The 19,878-nt window shown below is 43.1% G+C and overlaps 1 protein-coding gene across 2 annotated transcripts in view; it reads left to right on the top strand.

Annotated features, from left to right (window-relative positions):
* ANTXR1 (ANTXR cell adhesion molecule 1) overlaps positions 1 to 19,878 on the top strand; it is a 115,503-nt gene that overhangs the window by 19,931 nt on the left and 75,694 nt on the right. Inside the window, exons 1-7 of one of the 2 annotated variants that reach the window (XM_070765915.1) lie at positions 1,203 to 1,285; positions 1,771 to 1,852; positions 2,191 to 2,224; positions 6,037 to 6,116; positions 10,529 to 10,597; positions 12,570 to 12,650; positions 17,235 to 17,295. In XM_070765915.1, the coding sequence (XP_070622016.1) occupies positions 1,832 to 1,852; positions 2,191 to 2,224; positions 6,037 to 6,116; positions 10,529 to 10,597; positions 12,570 to 12,650; positions 17,235 to 17,295 (346 nt within the window). In that variant the 5' untranslated portion in view covers positions 1,203 to 1,285; positions 1,771 to 1,831. Of the gene's footprint in view, positions 1 to 1,202; positions 1,286 to 1,770; positions 1,853 to 2,190; positions 2,225 to 6,036; positions 6,117 to 10,528; positions 10,598 to 12,569; positions 12,651 to 17,234; positions 17,296 to 19,878 lie in introns of those variants that run through there. The other variant, XM_070765914.1, reaches the window with a different exon arrangement.

Here is a 19,878-nt window from a genome sequence, read left to right as displayed (position 1 = left end):
GGTTGCCAGGCCCTGTTATCTTTTGGGAGGGGCAGGAAAATATTCTATATCTGCAGAAAGAAGAAGGGGAAAAAAGACGGGAGTCCTAAGAAAGAGAATTTTTCCCATGCCTGGAAAGCAAAATAATTATCAGCCATCTCGCCATTCTGGCTGTCTCCACACAATGTCTTGCCTTGAGATAATGATAGTTTTCCTTAATGTTTCTCTCTCACCACAGCGTTGCAAAATGTTTTCTTTTTTAATTTCAAGAAGACAGTGGGAGAGTTCAGAGCTGTGACTTCTTTGGCATCACTATCTTGCTTGTAGAAGACTCTATAGAGCCTTAGTAAGGTTACACCTAGAATCCTGCATCCAGTTTTCGTCACCAGACTATAAAAAAGATGTTGAGACTCCAGAAAAAGTGCAGAGAAGAACAACCAAGATGATTAGGGGACTGGAGGCTAAAACCTACGAGGAAAGATTGCAGGAACTGGGCCTGGCTAGGCTAGGGAAGAGAAGGACCAGGGGAGACATGACTGCAGCTTCCAATACTTGAGGGGCTGCCCCAGAGAGGAGGGAGTCCAGCTATTTTCCAAAGCACTTGAAGGCCACACAAGGAACAATGGATGGAAACTGGTCAAGGAGAGATTCAACCAAGAAATAAGGAGGAACTTTCTGGCACTGGACCAGATTATCTCAGGGACCGCCTTCTGCTGCACGAATCCCAGCGACCAGTTAGGTCCCACAGAGTGGGCCTTCTCCGGGTCCCATCAACTAAACAATGTCGCTTGGCGGGACCCAGGGGAAGAGCCTTCTCTGTGGCGGCCCCGGCCCTCTGGAACCAACTCCCCCCAGAGATTAGAATTGCCCCCACCCTCCTTGCCTTTCGTAAGCTACTTAAAACCCACCTCTGCCACCAGACATGGGGGAACTGAGATGCTCTTTCCCCCTAGGCCTTTACAATTCTATGCATGGTATGTCTGTATGTATGTTTGGTTTTTATATTAATAGATTTTTAATCATTTCTAATATCAGATTACTATTGTACACTGTTTTATTGTTGCTGTTAGCCGCCCCGAGTCTCCGGAGAGAGGCAGCATACAAATCCAATAAACAAATAAATAAATAAATGAGAACAACCAACCAGTGGAACAGAAGTTGCCTTCGGAAGTTGTGGGAGCTTCATCCCTGGAAGATTTCAAGAAGAAATTGGACTGCCATTTGTCTGAAATGATGTAGGGCAATGATGGCGAACCTTTTTTCCCTCGGGTGCCGAAAACACTTGTGCACGCTCTTCCACGTATGCGTGAGTGCCCACACTCATAATTCAATGCCTGGGGAGGGCGAAGATACCTCCTCCCCCGGAGTCCCTCTGCAGGCTGGAAACGGACTGTTTCCAAACTTCTGGTGGGCTCAGTAGGCTTGTGTTTCGCCCTCCCCAGGCTCCAAAGTCTTCTCTGGAGCCGGGGGAGGGTAAAAACGCCCTCCCTGATTCCCCCGGAGGCTCCCTGGAAGCCAGAAACACACCCCCAGAGCCTCTGTGAGAGCTAAAAATCAGCTGGCTGGCACACACATGTACATTGGAGCTGAGCTCGGGCAACGGCTCGTGTGCCAGCAGATATGGCTCCGTGTGCTACCTGTGGGCCCCGTGCCATAGGTTCGCCATCACTGATGTAGGGTCTCCTACTTGACTGGGTGTGTGTGACTAGATGACCTCCCAAGCCCCTTCCAATTCCGTTAGCCTGTATCTACGTTGTCTCTAACCAACGATGGTGTCTTCTGCTCTTCCAGGGAAAAAATCCGTCGAGGCTTAGATGAGCTCCAGAAGGTCTTGCCAGGAGGAGATACCTACATGCACGAAGGATTTGAAAGGGTAAATAAGAGCAAAGAGGTTTATGTCTTGGTTTCACAGTGGGTGCTACAGGCAGACTGGGCAGGTGTGTGAAAGACACCAAGAGGGGGTTTGCCTCCGGGCCATCAAAGCCCCAGCCAGTTTTTGATGGGCTTTCCACGTACGATACACATGGGATGGGGCTCCAGTCACATAGTCACAACGCCCAACTTTGGCTTCTGCTTGGCCCTGTGGCTGGACCGCTGGACCCCACCTCTTCCCCATCTTCTCAACGTGGCTCTCTATTCTTGGCAGGGGTAACTGAAGCTAAACTTTATCCGCACTTTACATCCTAATCATTGTCTTTGGTTCTCCTTTAGGCCAGTGAGCAAATTTACCACGAAAATGTTCAAGGTAAGAATATGTTCGATAAAGCAGCAGTAATTACTTTTGTTACTCCTTAACAGAGTTGAGTTTATTGATTAGCCCTTGGGCCATATCAAAGGGCAGAGTTCCAGACACAAACAGGACGACTAAAATCTGATTAAAAACAATCTAAAATAAAATCGGAATAAAATATGATTGAAAATGATCTTTGTAATTATGCTAAAGGTGGGGACAATCTTTTTGTTTGCTGACTGACTGGGGTTAGAACCGTGATGGCGAACCCATGGCACACTTGCCACAGGTGGCACACGGAACCATATTGGAGAGTATGTGAGGTGTTGCTCCATGTCAGCTCCAGTGTGCATGTGGTCATAAGACAAGGACTCCCTGGAGTGCTATTGTGATATTAAATGAACACCTAGACCGACAGACACATGTACACGAAAGGCAAAAGCATCAAACAAAATTGACACTAAGAAAATAAGTTGCAAGATATCCAGCACTAATTCTTCCCCCTGGGAACAACCGGAAGTCATAAAAACCTCTGAATGTGCAACTATTAAAACTTTTTTTATTAAGGTTGCCAGGAATCTTTGCTTAAGAAAACTAGTTGTTGGGAAATGTCATCCGATCGTCCTAGCTTTTGCAAAGGGCAGGGTGATAAAATACTGCATTAAATGTTAATAACTGTGTTTTGGAAGCCTCGATGTTATTGAATTTCTAACTGTTTTTGAATGGAAGATTGAGACCAAGGAAGTTATGCTGTTGTTCTGTTTTTACTCAGACGTGAACTCCACCAGATTGGGTTCCATAACATTTGAACTTGTTGGAACACAACTCTGTTCATTTATTTTTGGTATTTCTTCCACATTTTCACTCGGGAAAACCCGCACATATTTAATCTTGATTGGTGGTTCTGTGGTATCACATATCTGCAGAGTGAAAATATAGCTTTTGATATCTTCTTGCCATTCAAAATGCTGCTATTAAGACCAACCCCCTGTTTAAATTCACCATGGGGCAATCTACACATTACCCATGCAAGCAGGTGATTGACCAGCAATTCTGGCTTTTCTTAAAAAAACCAACAAATCACACACACACAAAAGTCTGCTTTGAAATGGAAGCACTGGTGCGTAACTCATCCAATTCATTCCCCTGGTTGCTGCTTTTAAACCCTCTTCTAAAATGTTCAAATGCTGCTTGCTCGATTCATCTGAGTAGTCGGTTTTCTATTATTTGCCTTTATGGTCTAGTAGTGAAGGCACCAAGCTAGAGGCGATACCCACCTGCTCTTCTCCAGTAGAACAGTAGAAAATCCCCCGTAGCAATTTTTGATATTTGGCGAAGACTGATAATTACATTTTTCCCTTCAGAGACAGAATTCTTATCTTCGCTTTTGTAGCAGCTGTGCATTAACCTGAGCCTGCCATGCATGAGTCATGTTGACAGCAGCAACCAAATTAACTTTAATTACTTCTTTGCGGTGGTGTGAGCATTTGGGAGCCAGGCCCCGGACAAGCCCAGGCCACGCTCACATCACGCTAACTATCCTGGGGTGGTGAGAACACCTCTCGGGCAGCAATTTTCCCTCCTTTGCGGAAGGCCTGCTGTAATTGGGATGATAATATGTTGTCTCCTCTCCCGTGACGGGCCGTCCTGCCCCAAAGCCACCCCAAAGCTTCTTCCCTCTTGGGAAAGACGAATAAAATGCACGACTCTGGGGAAAACAACGGAAGCCTCCGACTGCTTCTCCTGCACCCCATCTGTGATGTTTAATAAAAGGTGAGGGAGAGTTCAGCCTGATGCGGATTTACGTTTCTCTAATCAGGTTGCATCCATTTAAGCACACGGGAAAAGAAAGCAAAAAACAGGATTCCTTCAAGCTGTGGTCACAGCTAAGTTGTGGAGCCGCTGTACGTGGGCCAAGGTAGAATAGCTGAACCCAACAACATTTCGCTTCTCATCTCATTCAGCTCTGACTGGATGGTGGAGAATGGACTGATTTATATTCCTTGCAGACGGCTGGACATTTGCCTCCTTTTAAGATTTAAGATTAAGATTTATTAGATTTGTATGCCGCCCCTGTCCGAAGACTCAGAGCGGCTCACAACAACAACAATACAATACACAGAGTACAAACCCAATATTAGATAAAAAACAAAATTTAAAATCCATAGATATTAAAAACAATCGTTACTGCACAATCACACCATTCTCATGTATTACAGTCAGGAAAAAAGGTGGTGGGGGGAAAGAGATAGTTATTCCCCCCATGCGTGGCAACATAGATAGGTCTTCAACATCTTGCGGAAGGCAGGAAGAGTAGGGGGGAGTTAATTCCAGAGGGCTGGGGCCGCCACAGAGAAGGCTCTTCCCCTGGGTCCCGACAAACAGCATCGTTTAGTCGATGGGACCCGGAGAAGGCCAACTCTGCGGGACCTTTTAGCGAGTTGTTGAGACACCTGGAGATTTACCTGTGTCCTGGATGACTGAGAATCTCTGCAGACGTTTATCTATACAATTTGGGATGGACACCTTTGGAATGGTGGGGGGAGTAGGAATGGATTTACAGGTGGGGGGAAAATTGCAGACTACAGGAATTAGGAGCATCACTCAGGTGACCTTAAAGACACAGAGAAATATGATGCAAATGACCAGCTGTCTGCAAGGAGTATAAATCCTTCCATTCCCCACCATCCTGTAAGAACTGAGGAAGCTCCTGAGATAAGAAGCGAAAGTCATCAAAAGAAAAAAAACAAAGTCCAGTTGCCTCCTGAAAAAACACCTTTGGGATTTATATCCCAATTGTAAACCTATAGCAACAGCAATAGCATTTAGACTTATATACCGCTTCATAGTGCTTTGACAGCCCTCTCTAAGCGGTTTACAGAATCCACATATTGCCCTCAACAATCTAGGTCCTCATTTGACCCACCTCGGAAGGACTTTAGACTTATATACGGCTTTCTAGTGCTTTGACAGCCCTCTCTAAGCCGTTTACAAAATCAGCCTCTTGCCCCAACAATCTGGGTCCTCATTTGACCCACCAGGGAAGGATGGAAGGCTGAGTCAACCTTGAGCCCCTGGTGAGATTTGAACCGCTGAACTACAGCTGGCAGTTAGCTGAAGAAGTAGTCTGCTGTGCTTCACTCTAACCACTGCGCCACCCCGGCCCAGTGGTTAGGTAAGCAGGATGCTTTGGAAAACATGCTAATCTATTCACTGCAGAGTCTGAATGGTGCCCGCTTTCCGATGAAATGTGGATTTGGTTGTGTGTTGGCGCCTTTCCAGGTCGCCCTGGACTCTTGGCAACTGCTGGATCCCCTGGGATCCCAGTTTCTACTCCAGTGCCTCCACCAAAGTGGCTCCCTTCTTTGAGTCGGCCTCGACATTGGATCAGCCCTTGCAGTTTTCTTGGTAACATTTCCACAAGCGGTTTGGCACCTTCTTCTTCTTGCCAGGCCTGAGAGAGAGAGAGAGACCCTGGCCCAAAAAATCAGGCAGCCCACATCCATGCCCACACATCCATGGTTAGAACTCAGTTTCTAACCACTGTATTTAACCAACTATATGAAATACAGAGTTGTTTGCATAAATCTGAGTTTGTGCAAAGGTGGCTGCCTCCATGTGACAGTAGAACTTGAAGGAAACCTCTATTATGACAGTTTGCAAACAGCACCAAGTGTACAGCTTTGTGTTTTGAATAGAAGAAGGTGGCCGCTGGTTTATTGATTTATTTTATTAACTGGATTTATATGCTTCATATAAATATTTATATGCTTCAATGTTGTTCCATTGACCATTAATTCTACTTCTGGAATGGCTTCCCTCTTCAGGTTATAGGACCGCCAGTGTCATTATTGCCTTGACGGATGGAGAACTCCATGAGGATCTTTTCTTCTATTCCGAACAAGAGGTAGGAGCCTTGTGGTGGAAGTCTGGGATGAATGGAAGGGTGGACCCCTCCAAAAGTTACTTTTCCCGGGGAACGGGGTCTGTGTCCCTCCTATAAATCCAGAAGCAGGTTGGTTTTAAAATCTCAACTCCTGCTGAAACCTCAACCAAACAGGGTCCATAACCTCTTTCTTGGTCTAAGCATTTTTGTGGGAGCGGATGTCAGATCTTCTCCTTTGCAAATAAAGCCCAGATCTTCTACGCCTTGGGGATTCTTAGGAAAGGAAAGGAATTCTTAATGTTAATGTGTCTTGGGTTTGCAGAGAGGGGGAGGGAGGGAGAGAGAGAGAGAAAGAGGAAGAGGAAGAGAAGGAGAGGGAGGGAGAGAGCAAGAGAGAGGGGAAGTAAGGAGGGAGAGAAGGAGGGGAGGGGGAGAGAGGGAGGAGGAAGGAGAAAGGGAGAGAGAGAGATGGAGAGAAGGAGGAGAGAGAGTGAAGGAGGGAGGGAGAGGGAGGGAGGAAGAGGGGGGAAAGGAGGGAGAGGGAGAGAGGGAGGGAGAGAGGGAAGGAGGGAGAAAGAAAGGGAGAGAGGGGGGAAGGAAGGAGAGAGGGAGAGGAGAGGAAAGGAGGGATAAAGAAAGAGAAAAGGGAAAGGAGGGGGAGAGGGAGGGGAGAGAGAGATCTGGTGAAGTTGATGGCCCATATTTGCAGACATTTGTTTGGTCTGTCTACTTCAGAGGCTCACAACTGGCATGTCATTTTCACTCGCCTTTATTTTTGGAGACTGTTGCAAAAAAAGAGAACTTTGCCCAGACAAGCTCGGAGCCACAAACTGACAGTTCACACGCTCGTTTTAAGGGAAAATGCATTAGAAGGACAGAATATAGATGTTTAAATAAAGTAAAATGTGCAGATGAATTTGCTATTCTCTTGGGAAGTGACAGGATGAGGGGGAGCGAGAGGTTTGCATGGCACATAATGTCTTTTAATGTTGTAGTTGAGACATGCCCTATAAATGCATTGCAGCCCCACTTCTGCAGCCCCACGTTGCAAAGGTTGGAGGGGGCAAATTTATTTATTTTTTATTTGTTTATATTTTATTTTGTCAAGTACATATTGGTAGTATACATAGATATAACACTGTTTATATACATGAGTATATATGGGTATTAATATGAAGGAAACATTAGGACAAGGATGGTAGGCAGGCTGATGCGCTTATGCGCCCCTTACTGACCTCTTAGGAATCAGGAGAGGTCAACAGTGGAGAGTCTAAGGGTAAAGTTTTGGGGGTTTGGTGACAAAACTACAGAGTCAGGTAGTGAGTTCCAGGCATTAACTACTCGGTTGCTGATGTCATATTTTCTACAGTCAAGTTTGGAGCAGTTTACTTTGAGTTTGTATCTGTTGTGTGCTTGTGTATTGTTACCCACTACCTTGGGGTACACCACTGTTAACAGGAACAGGATTAGATAGGGTGCTCCCTTTTTTGACCACTTGTCTGTTTGACAGGAGTGCAGTTATCCAGTCATGTAGGGCTCCAGAGATGCTGTAGAATTTCAGTTTCAGAAGAAGTTTATCGTGAACCACTGAGTTGAAAGTAAATTGCATCTATTGATTTGCCCTGATCGAGATGTGTAGTCCATGTGTTTTTGTTAGATTTATATTATATATATTATGTGTGTGTGTGTTATATGTATGTATGTAGGTATGTATGTATTATATATACATACAGACGTACATATGTATATGTCACATGTTTTTGCTGAATTTGAATATCAAGGGGAGACTAGGATAGATCTATTTTGGCCTTTTTCTGGCCTCATCAGCTAGCCATACCCTCACAGGGATTTGAACTTGCAGCCTTTGCCTTGTAGAGAATTAACCTCTAGGCTACAGTAACCAATCCCTTCAGCTATATATGCTGCTCAAAAAAATAAAGGAAACACTCGAAGAACCCACCCTAGATCTGAATGAATGAAATATTCTCATTGAATACTTCGTTCTGTACAAAGTTGAATGTGCTGACAACAAAATGAAATTGATTGGCAATCAGTGTTGCTTCCTAAGTGGACAGTTTGATTTCACAGAAGTTTCAGTTACTTGGAGTTATATTGTGTTGTTTAAGTGTTATATATACACTGCTCAAAAATATATACCTACAGTATATACTGTATTTTTATTTCAATGTTGCTGTATTTTTTTGCCTTCCCTTCTTATCTTCCATCAACCAGATTCTTCTTCATAAAGTCCTCATGCGCATTAATTTTGTGTTTGTCCTCCCTCCTCCCACAGTTTCTGGGAAGCGTGCATTAAGAAAGCCCATAATGAAATATAAACCCAGTGAATTTCTTTCCCGGTGTTAGCTTAGAGACTTTCCCAAGGAAACGTTTGCTGCTCCCTTCCCTCAACTGTCATCTCTGGCTGCAAAAATTAAATACTGCAGGATTCAGCAGATGCATTGCGACATCTCTAGGAAGATGAACCAGAGGATACGGTCACCCCCCCCCCCCGAAATAATACGAATCTTCAGTGCTGTCACTGCAGTTCTAGAAAAAAGACCGACTGGGCTCTAGGATGGGGAGAGAACATTAACTTGGGCTGCGTTCTTAAAAAAACCAAGGTTTCTCAAAAGCGCAGGGGTAGAGAGGTCCATCCGCGCACAACTCTGGCCTTCCCCTATCCTAGGCCTTCCAGATGTTTTCGGGGAATTCTTAGTCTGCAACACATCTGGAGGGCATCAGGCTGCAGAAAGCTATCGCGGCCCATCCTCCCCGTCTGAAGCATTCGAAGGGAATTCGCCGGATTTATCCACCCGGTCTTCTTTTAGGATGCTGGGGAATTGAGCTGCCTCACGCGGGACGAGGCCTACCTTGCGAGGGGCGCAATCTTAGCCCTCTGCTAAAGTGGTAATTGTTGTGAGGAGAAGAGCAGACTGAAATCCCTCTCGCCTCTCTCCCCCTCCTTTCTGTTCAAGGGAAGAAGAAGCTCCTGACAATAATTAATATTTTTGATTTACATTTAAAATAAATCCCCAAGAATATGATTCTGAGGTAGGCCAAGAAACCAGGTGAACAACCAATCCTGTGTAGTACAGTAGGGAAAACTGCAGCTTCCCTGGTCAGCAAATTTTCAAAGAGAAGCGTCAGGAGAGAAATTGTATATTTTATTTTTATTTTATTTTAGTTATTTTATTATTTTATTTTATTGTTTATATTATTTTATTATTTTATTTTTTATTTATTGTTTATATTATGTTATTATTGTTATTTTATATTTTATTTTACTTATTTATTTTACCTTATTTATTTACTTATTTATCTTAAACTTTTTTATCCTATAACTCATTCACGTTTTTATCATGTCATTGTTGTTGTTGTTGTTGTTGTTGTTGTTGTTATTATTATTATTATTATTATTATTATTATTATTATTATTTTCAAAAATTGGGTAGCCAACCAGGAAAAATGGAAAAGTAGGGAGCAGGGGAAGAAACTGCAACCATCCTTGGCAGCTAAAATAATAAAATAAGATTGAAATGTTTTTGTTTTTTTAAAGAGAAGCAGAAGTTTCTTGTGTGAGGAAAGGGACCTTGGTGAAATTAGAAGAGACATTTCGGCCTAGCTCCTTTGGTGTCGTGGTTAAGGCACCTGGCTTATGTATTGTAAGCTGCCCAGGAGTTGGGTGGCATATAAGTACGATAGATAGATAGATGGATGGATGGATGGATGGATGGATGGAGAGAGAGAGAGAGAGAGAGAGAGGAACTGGGAAGTGTGAACTGAGGATTCCCTGAGGGCCAATGAGCCTGACCCAAAGATGGAGCCACTGCATTCCCCTCTCCTTCCCTCAGACCGGGACTCTTTTTAAAATCTGCTAGGTTGAATATGGGGTTTTCCCCCCCTCTTCCTGCTGAGGTGGCAAGTAGGTGGGTGTGATGGGCCAGGGGATAAAATGGTAGTTGGGAAGCCCCATCCAAGAATGATTGTTTCTTTACACCATTTGTTTATTTGTTTGTTTGTTTTTCAAATTTATAAGCCGCCCAACTTCTTCCGGACTCTGGGCAGTGTACAACAATTAAAAACAATATTAAAAAAAACCAAAAAACCCTGTAGAAATAAAAAACATTCATATCCTTTGGCTGGATCCAGATGGTAGCTTATTACTCAATGGCCCCCAGCTTACTGGCAAAGCCAGGTTTTCATGGCCTTCCAGAAAAGCAGTAATGTGGGGGCGGTGCAGACCTCTAGGGATAACTGGTTCCAGAGAGCTGGTGCTGCCACAGAGAAGACCCTTCCACGTGGCCCCACCAACTGACACTGTCCAGCCAATGGGACCCAGAGAAGGCCAACCCTGTGGACCCTAATTGGTCACTGGGAGATATCTGGCAGTAGATGGTTTGAGGTGCAACCAATGTTTTCTCCTCTCTTTCAAGGCCAACCGGTCCCGTGATCTGGGAGCGACGGTGTACTGTGTCGGTGTGAAAGACTTCAACGAAACTCAGGTAATTTTCGATCGTCTTGCAACTGGGCAACGCTTGGTTTAAGTGTAACATCTTTCAGTCTCATTCGAAATTGCTTTCCAGGGAGCCAGAAGTCCAGGACTGTCTGCAGGACGAGGTTCCAAAATGTCAAAAATGTGGAATCAAAGCCTCAACCCTTTTTGACAGGCGTAACATCTGTTCCTGTCATGACACGGCCACCATCTTGATTTTTTCGGATGACCTATGCAAAGGCCCCAACTTCCCTCATCTTCTAGAGCCGGGGTGGGGGACGATGGGCCCTTTATGACATAGGGCTGATCCCAGCTTCATCTCTCTGTGCTTACAGGCCAGCATAATATAAACCAAATTTTTTTTTATTTTTTTATTTAGGCTTATATGCCACCCTACTCCCAGAGGACTTGGGGCGTCTCACAGCCAAATAGACATAAAATATAATATAATATAAATCCCCATAAAATACAGTACAAAGCAATTTAATCAAAACAGCTTTAAAATCCCCATGCATATCTTTCCTGGTTGCATTTTGATGGCGTGCCATCTGATCAAATAAATGCAGAGATGTATATGCTCATATTTCACAAATAATAAAAAGGAGGGAATGAATAGAATATGACAAATCGATTTTGGGTGTTCACCATAGTTTTTGGGCCAAATATAGCTTTCAGAGCAGTTTCCAATAAGCAAAAACAATTTAGTAGAGGAGCTGACCTTTAAAGAACATTTAAAGTATAATAGCTTTTAAAATAAATTAGAACAAACGAAGCTTTTATTTATCACTTGACTTTAGACTGTTCAAAGCATTGGATCTTTTTATACTTACCATAAATACTTACAGTCGATTAATTGAAGTCATTGCAAAATTCTATAATTCCGAAGTTCCAAAATTTCCATAATTCCAAAAATTAACAGTTCCCATCCAAACCCCATGGTGTAGGTAAGGAAACTAGCAATAAGTAATAAGCACCATTGCTTGTCCTTACCTATGTAAGTAGATACGACCCAGTTTTGGCTGGACTTGAAAAGCTGAGCACAGATTGGTTTGTACTTAGGTGAAAGTTACCTGGAGATCCCAAGACTGCAGTCTAGATTGGGAAGACACACTACCTTGCAAGCCAAGGGTAAAATTGTGTCTGTGTTTCGTGGAGAGGGGCGGCATACAAATCTAAATAATAAATAAATAAATAAATAAAATAAATGTTTAGTTTAGGCAAATAAAGATGGATATGCAACCAGCCAGCTGCACCGTTTCCTGTGAAAAAGTTCTGACATCTCTACAGATCACAGGATGGCTGGAATTAAAAGAAAATGTAAATGAAAAAAAGAAAAGAAAAATGAAATCGATCCAACAACTTTCAGTGGGAAACCGTTCAGGTGCTGGAGTTTGTACAATCCCATTCCTCATATCCCGATAAATCTCGCTAAAGAAAACTCTCGAGAATTCGATTGGAAGGAATTTTGGTTTTAGGCAGCTGCCAAAGAACCTGGAAGTTGCCTCTAAAATGGCTCCATGGATTCACCCTCCTGTAATAATTTAAACTATGATCCAGGTTCAGCCAGGATCCTATCATAGCTTTTCTCAGTCTCAGCAGCTTAAGTAGATGTGGCCTTCATCTCTCAGGATTCCCCAGGTAGAATTCTGGGACACATCTGGAAATTGCTGAGGTTGCAAAACACTGTCCTATTATATTGAAGTTCTCTGCTTCAAGTTTTTTTTTACTAATTCCTCTTCGCCCCATCACAGTATTTGGAAAAACCAGAATCCTCCTATTGTACTGATGAGTGCAAATTCTCAGAAAAACAGTGTGGGAGAAACAAAATCCACAAACACAGACGGATGTCAACAAAGCTTGACAAACGATTGTCTCCTCTTGCGCCATAGTCCTCTGTCTCCTGGGATTTGACAGACTGTGTGTGTCCAGTGTTTCCTTCCGTCCTTGTTGGCTGACCCACATTTTTCTCCCCCCAAAACCAGTTGGCTCGAATCGCTGACAGCAAGGATCACGTCTTCCCTGTGAATGATGGCTTCGAAGCTCTCCAGGGAATCATAGACTCCGTAAGTCTTGCTTACCGCTGTATTCATTTCATGACTTGGTGAAATTAGCATTGTTGCTGCCAGAAACAGTATATTTATCAGTGCTGGGACATCCGTGCGCCTCCTAGAAAGAAACCGGTAGCAGCTGCTGAACTGAATGGTTTGGCCGGGTGGATGAGAGGCCTGGGCTGAACGAGAGCTCTGAAATGCTGGGGAATTATTTAGCAAAAGCAAAGAGAATGAGCGGCTTTTATTCGGAGGGCTGGGGGGATTATATACCATTACGAAGCCCTGGATCTCACTTTGTTTTTGAAACCAAATCACCCCAAAGAGGGAAGTACTACAGTAGTGGGTTGCTACTGGTACGAGAAAGGACAGAGCACCAGTAGCAATTACTGCGCTGTGTGTGTGCACGCGCATGCGTCCCGACATGTTTTTGTTTCTGTGCATGCGCAGGAAGAGAAATCTCGTGGGGACAAATGTTTTTACTCTTAAGCCTATTTTCTGGATCAGAACTTTATCTCTCTCTCTCTCCTTCTCTCTCTTCCTCTCCCTCCCTCCCTCTTACCTATAATTTCTTTTAACTGAACATACAAATGTGATTAGGGCACCAGGTATTGTGTGAAGATAAAAATATTCTGAGCTCAGTCTTGCATTTTGTCCACAGCTGTTCCCAATAGATTCCAGAAGTATTTCCTTTCTCTTTTGCTCACTAGCTGTATTTCTTAGGGCTTCCATTGCCAGCAATAACTCACTAGGTTTCATGCCCAGAAAACATTATGCTAGAATGCATTAACCAGGTTTGGTTGATTTCTGACCATCTCAATGGAGAAAACATAATCTCATAACATTTCACAAGAGGATGACTTGAGAGGGTTTTTTTATAAAGAAAGTCCTCTGAGAGTGGCGGCATATAAATCCGATTAATAAAAATTGCTGGATGGCAAACATTATTTAGCCTGAAGGGAAGAGTGTGATATATGCTTCCCTCTGCAGATGGGGAGAAGGTGGCTACACCTGGTCCTTGTTCATGATTGTCTGTTTTTGCTGGGTATCAAATGGCTTTTCTTCCCAAAAGATACCAGATGCATTTTTCTGCAAATATCATAAAGAACAGCAGCTTTTGTTTGTAAAATTTTTATTGAAATTTAAACATACGACAAAAGACAAAAAGCGGAAAAAATACAAAAAATACAAAAACATTTAAACAAAAACATTAAAAACAATACAGAAATACACCTGTACAATACAAACATATAGAAGGCAGCTACATAACACGCCCTTATTTCCTTGTTTTACATATCTGGTAATTTGTGAAGAAGAAAATATAAATATCTATGCTTTCCCTGTCTCTCAACTATATTTCCATCTATTATCAATAAATTTATTATTCCCAATCCCCTTTGTTTCATTATTAGTTTGTTTTATCTCTTCTGATTTCTAGCCACTTGTAGAAGTTTAGAAGTCTCTCTCTTGTTTTGTTTTGTAATTCATATGTAAGCCTAGTTTCTACTGCTTTTGTAAACAATAACAAAAAAGTAAACAGAGAAGTCACAACAGTGTGATAGAGGTACTTCCTGTCTGTAGAGATTCTCCATCATCCAGATCCTGGTTGTCCCAAAGGAGCTTTTTCAATAGGCAACTGGACTTCCTTGTTTTTTTCTTTTGAAGATGTTTCACCCAAGAAGCCTCTTCAGTTCTGACCGGATAGTGGGGAATGAAAGGATTTCCTTGTCGGCAAGCAGTATCAATCCTTCCATTCAGAACTGAACAAACTTTTTGGGTGAGAAGTGAAATATCTTCAAAAGAAAAAAAAAGTCCAGTTGCCTCCTGAAAAAGCACGTTTGGGACAGGTGTCTCCGCTGGATTTTTTTAAATGTGCAGATTCTCTGGGCCAGCACCAGTTCTTGTCTCTAAAACTCCAGTCATGAGCTCCTCCCGCTATGTGGGGGGACACCGTCCAGGTAGCGGGAATGGCCTGGGAATGGCATGATTGACAGATTTCCAACGAAAATCGCTGGTTTTTTGCTTCTGTGCATGCAAAATACTGGTGAAAATAGCCAAAATCTCACTTGCCCTTGCGAGATTTTGTCAATTTTTGCAGTTTTTTGCTTCTGTGCCTGCCTGGAAGCAAAAATATCAGCGAAAAGAACTCAATCTTACAGCAGTGCCATTATTACGATGCCATTGCAGATTTTGCCTAGCAAAGAGGCATGCATGTGTGTGAGTTATTTCAGCTCTGCAAAACTTCAGAAAATAAAGGTGCTTCCGGGCCTTTCTGCAGAACTCAAACCGGACTCTGGAACCCTTTGCCCCTCTCCCGTTCCAAGGAGACGTTTCCCGTTCTTTTTCTTGAAAAGGTTCAGCTGGAATGAGACAGTGGGGATGCCTGGACCATGGGAATAAAATTAGCTGGCTACCCCAGAGAACCGTGACGGAAGTCTTCGCGCCATGACTCACTCAAAGGTCATGGGCTCAAAGCCAGGGATGCCTCTTTCTAGAAGTTTACGTCCCGCTTTCCCAAACAAAGGTTCTCTTTTTTTCCCCTTTTAAAATTTTTGCTGCAGTGATTTATATCTTTCAGACTGGGTTTCTCCTGGCTCGGCCTTGCAGTTTTGTGCTAGGTTTAATTTTGTGAGTGAACCTATCACAAATAAGGATTGAACCTGATTGGAGAGAGGGCAGTACTGCAAGCTGCCTTTGCTGACTGCTAGCTGTAATTCACCAGTTCAAATCTCACAGGCACCAGCACTGTGAAGCGGTATATAAGTCTAAGGACTTTTGCTATTGCTAATCACACCTAGACCCATCTAAGGGGCCTAGAGAGAATCTAGAATGCTTGCTGGTTGCCTGACTTCGATCCTTACAACGGCCTTTCTTCCCTCCCTCTGTGGCTGGTTCCCCTCCCAGCAGTTCCTGCTTCATCCTGGCTAATTGTTTCTGTTTCTCCTTTTAAGGCTATTCCCGAGGCTTTACATATATATCCATGTTTCCCTGAAAATAAAACCCGGTCTTGTATTAATTTTTGCTCCAAAAGGTGCATTAGGGCTTATTTCTGGGAAAAGGCAGCACTAAATGTTGAAATAGTCACCTCTGCATGTCTGGAGTTTGGGAAAAGGTGTTATGTCTGTTTAAATGGTTGCCTTTTCTAGCTAAACCCCTCTCACCTGTGGTTACTGTATTTAAGTTCAATCTGCTGTTCTCAGGTTGTTGTTGTTTCCCCCCTCTCTTCTCTTTCTTGCACACATATGATGGTGCATTATGTGCCCACTTGTTTAGAATGTTTTTATTGCTAGGAAAGGAACCCTTTTCTTTGTATAGTTACTTTGGTGTTGAACCCGAAAGGTAATGTGTATTTTGTGAGTTTGCTTTTGATTAAAAATCTGCTTCTTTTAGCTTTTACATTGAGAGCTTGAATTATTAACACTAATGTGTCTGGCTGTCTGACAGTCTTAACTGAGGCTTATTTTGTGGGGGTGCGGCTTATATTTACTAGCATCCTGAAAAAATCAGGCCGAGGTTTTATTTTCTGGTTGGGTGTTGTTTTCGGAAAAACACAGTCGTTAGAAAAATCTGCAAATTTGCTTTTATGGAGACCTGGTAAAAAGCAGTTATTCTTCCATTTGCAACTGTTGAAGGCTGGGGGTGGGAATTGCTTCAGAGTACAGGCAGTCCTTGACTTACAACAATTCACTTAGTGACCGTTAGAGCGTGCAATAGCCCTGAGAAAAGGAACCCGGGGTCATTTTTCACACTTACAACCGTTGCTGCCTCCCGCAGTCATATGATCCCATTTCTTGTGACTTTCTGACCAGCAAAGTCAATGCAAAAACCAGATTCACTTAACAACCATGTTAGTAACTTAACAACTGTAGTGATTTGCGTAACATCTGTAGCAAGAAAGGTCGTAAAATCTTGCTCGGACGTGCGCGCCCGTTGGTACCTTGGTACACCCGTTATTGCACTGCATTTTGCACCAGCTGAAGTCTCTGAATGCTCTTCAAGGGTAGCCCCATGTAGAGCCCATTGCAGTAGTCAAGGTGAGAGGTGATGAGGGCGTGAGCGACTGTCCGGAGCACCTCCTGGTCAAGGTAGGGTTGTTGACTTTTGGCCTCCTTCAACAGGAGTCCTTTTTGGTTTAGCTGTTAAGATATCCCAGCTTTGTCCCCTCAGAGGAAGCGATATTGTCTAAACCATTGTCTTGTGCGGAAATGGACAGACTCATGGTGGGACTAAAAGATAGAAAATGAATCAGAGCATTTTGAAATCTGGGACAAATTATATTGTTGGTGGGAATCAAAGAGGAATGTTGGGATTATGATTTAGTAATAAGCTGGAGATGAATATACTTTCATATTGTACACACAATGTGGATATATCTATATAGAGATAAAAAAATGCATTTAGGAAGAGAAATAACTTGATGAAAATGTGTAATGTTGCATCATGCCCATGTTTTTTGTTTGCTGGTTTGTTCTTAATTGTACTATAAATAAAAACAACTTAAAAAAAAAGATATTCCAGCTTTGAGCAACGCTGGGAGTTCTGCATCTGGATGCACCCAAGATTGTTAAACCATGTTCTTTTTTTTCTTGTGCCTTCTAGATTCTGAAGAAATCTTGCATTGAAATCCTGTCTGCAAGACCTTCCAGAATTTGTGCAGGCGGTGAGTTTACCATGGAATATTTTCAGCCTTTCTTGCTTTGGGGGATGGTATCTCGTTTTTTGATCCCGGAGGGAAGGGAGTCAGCTGTCTTTTGGCACTCGGGGGGGAATTTTTCCTTGGCTCAAAAGTGCCAGAAAATTCCATCTGTTGGTTGTCTGCTTGCATGAAAAAAAAACCCAAAACAAATCTTGATTTGATCTATTTTTAGGGTTGGTTTTCATTGAGGGTAAATGTGCTTTGACATCTCAGACTTCATTTATAAGATATCGATGGAGGTTTTCGCCTTCCCTGCTTTGGCCCCACCCCAAATCTCCTCTCTCCTGAGCCTTTGCTGGATCTTTGAAACATGGGGAAAAGTGCAGATCTCACCTTCCTCCATCTTGGCTTTGTCCCTTTTGAAAACCTAAGTTTCACAGGGGAGGTATAATATCAGAATTGGGGACGGGGCCACGGATTCCACACCCAAAGGGTTGGGAGCAAGAGGGATAAACTGCATTCAGGATTCTCGCTTGGAATGTGTAAGGCTTGTGTGTGGTCTCTTCTTGAAACCCTCCATGTTGAAGCAGCCACCACTTCTGGAGGAAAGCACTCCGAGGGATTAATTGTTCTCCCTGTCAGAAAATCTCATATCTTTATGAGAAGTAGAGGGTCCCATCAACCTATTCAACATGTGTCCTCTGAGGCAGGGGGCTCCAACCTTGGCCATTTAGAGACTTGTGGACTTCAACTCCCAGAATTCTTCAGCCAGCAGCAAATCGATCTAATCAGTAAAACCCAAAATCAAGGTTTCATTCTTTTCCACCTCAAGAAAAAAGCCCAGAAGTGGTTTCCACATAGCAACAAAAGTACTTACCTTATTTTTTTGGAGTATAAGACACAGTTTTGGGGAAGGAAAATAGGGAAAAATATCTACCTACCAGGTATTCATCTGGCTAGCATCCTTAGTCTGTTCAGCTTCAGCACATTATTTTATCCCCTGGTTAGGGCTGAAAAAGCCTTTGTCAGAGGGAGTAGGAATAAAAACAAGCCTGCAAAGACTTAGAGCTGGAAAAAACCTTCTTCAGAGGGACTAGGAAGCTGGGAAGATCTTTAGCACCAGTTAGGGCTAAGGAAAAAAAGCTTTGAAAAAGCTTTACTACATTAGAAGTATAAAAAGCACCCAAAATTTCAGCCTCTTTTAGAGAGGACAAGGGTGCTGTTTATACTCTGAAAAATATGGTACGTTCTTTTCTTTGATCAAAATGGTCACTTTAGCCACCTCTGCCAACTCCATCAACCTCTGCATCCGTTCATCCACGGTGGGAATCGAAGTGTCCTTCCATTTTTGGAAGCTTTTCTGGGAGTTGAAGTCCACACAAGTCTTAAAAGTGGCCAAGGTTGGAGACCCCTGTGTCTGAAGAGCTCCACATTTGCAATGGAGGCAAACTTCTATTCTCTAGATAGGCTTCAGCGGTAGGAACAGGAGCAAGCTGGAAATAAGCCAACCACCCGATTGAATTTTATTTCAAAGTGGAACTTCCTAAGAACAAAAATGTACGTGGATAAATCAATGTTGAAGAGATCTTCTAGCCATCTCAGCATTTCAGGCTTATTCCAACTTCTCCTGCAAAAAACCCCCCCTCGACTGCTTATTTTCTCTTTTTCCTACATTCTGATCTGGTCTTTCTGGCATCGATTCAATGGGGGGAAAAAGAACCTGCTTTATTTTGGAGAGAGTTGGCCTCCCTGGACAGCAGCTGGCAAACAGACCTTGGCACCCACCCCAGTCGGCTGGCTTTTGCCCCCGCAGGGTCCCTGATGGCTTATTTAAACATCTAACATCTCTCTGTGGGAGAAGAAGAAGGAGAGCCATGAGGCTCTACAGGATCACTGAGTTATTCAGAGTTCATGGGCTCCGCCAATTGTTTACTAATTATTTTGGATATAAATGGGAGTGAGTTTACATGTTAGATGAGAAACACACTTGGGTCCATTCCCCAGGCTTTTTAAAGTCTGCAGACACAGCTATGCGATAAAAAATGCGGATCCACCCATTGCACGTTCCACCAATGGATAAGCTGTCTTTGTGCTGATTATTCTGTGTGCGTGCGTTGTAATCATCAGTCGGGCCCATCCAATTTTAGCCTAGATCTCAAATTCTAAATCTAAAACAAACCTGCCTTAAAACTCACCATCTGAAGCTTTCTCCAATGTTTTGGCATCCGGCGTTTGACTGCATTACAAGCACTATTCATAGGTTCGTTCATATAGGGGTGTGGGGGTGGGGGTGTTGGCCACAAACTAGAATTGACTTCTGATTATTAAAACGTGTTCTCATCCAAGGGTTGGCCAGTGTCCCAACGAACAAAGCTATGAATTAGATCGTTCTCGGTTTTTATTTTATCTTCACATATTTTAATGGCCTTTCAGATATTTCCTTGTTTGGCAGGAAGAACCTGGATGGGAACTAGCTGATATTTTCAGTGTAGAACTGAGTAGATACAGTATCTTGGATGAATAGCCCCCACTGTCAGGGTTCTAAGTAATACACCCATAGCAAACAGAACTCCAAGGAAAGCAAGTTTATTGGATATATCATATTGG

The sequence above is a fragment of the Erythrolamprus reginae genome, chromosome 12 (assembly GCF_031021105.1).
Source record: "Erythrolamprus reginae isolate rEryReg1 chromosome 12, rEryReg1.hap1, whole genome shotgun sequence".
NCBI classification, from domain to species: Eukaryota; Metazoa; Chordata; class Lepidosauria; order Squamata; family Dipsadidae; genus Erythrolamprus; species Erythrolamprus reginae.
The sequence above is the reverse complement of the archived record's forward strand: the minus strand, read 5'-3'. Positions and strand labels throughout refer to the sequence as shown.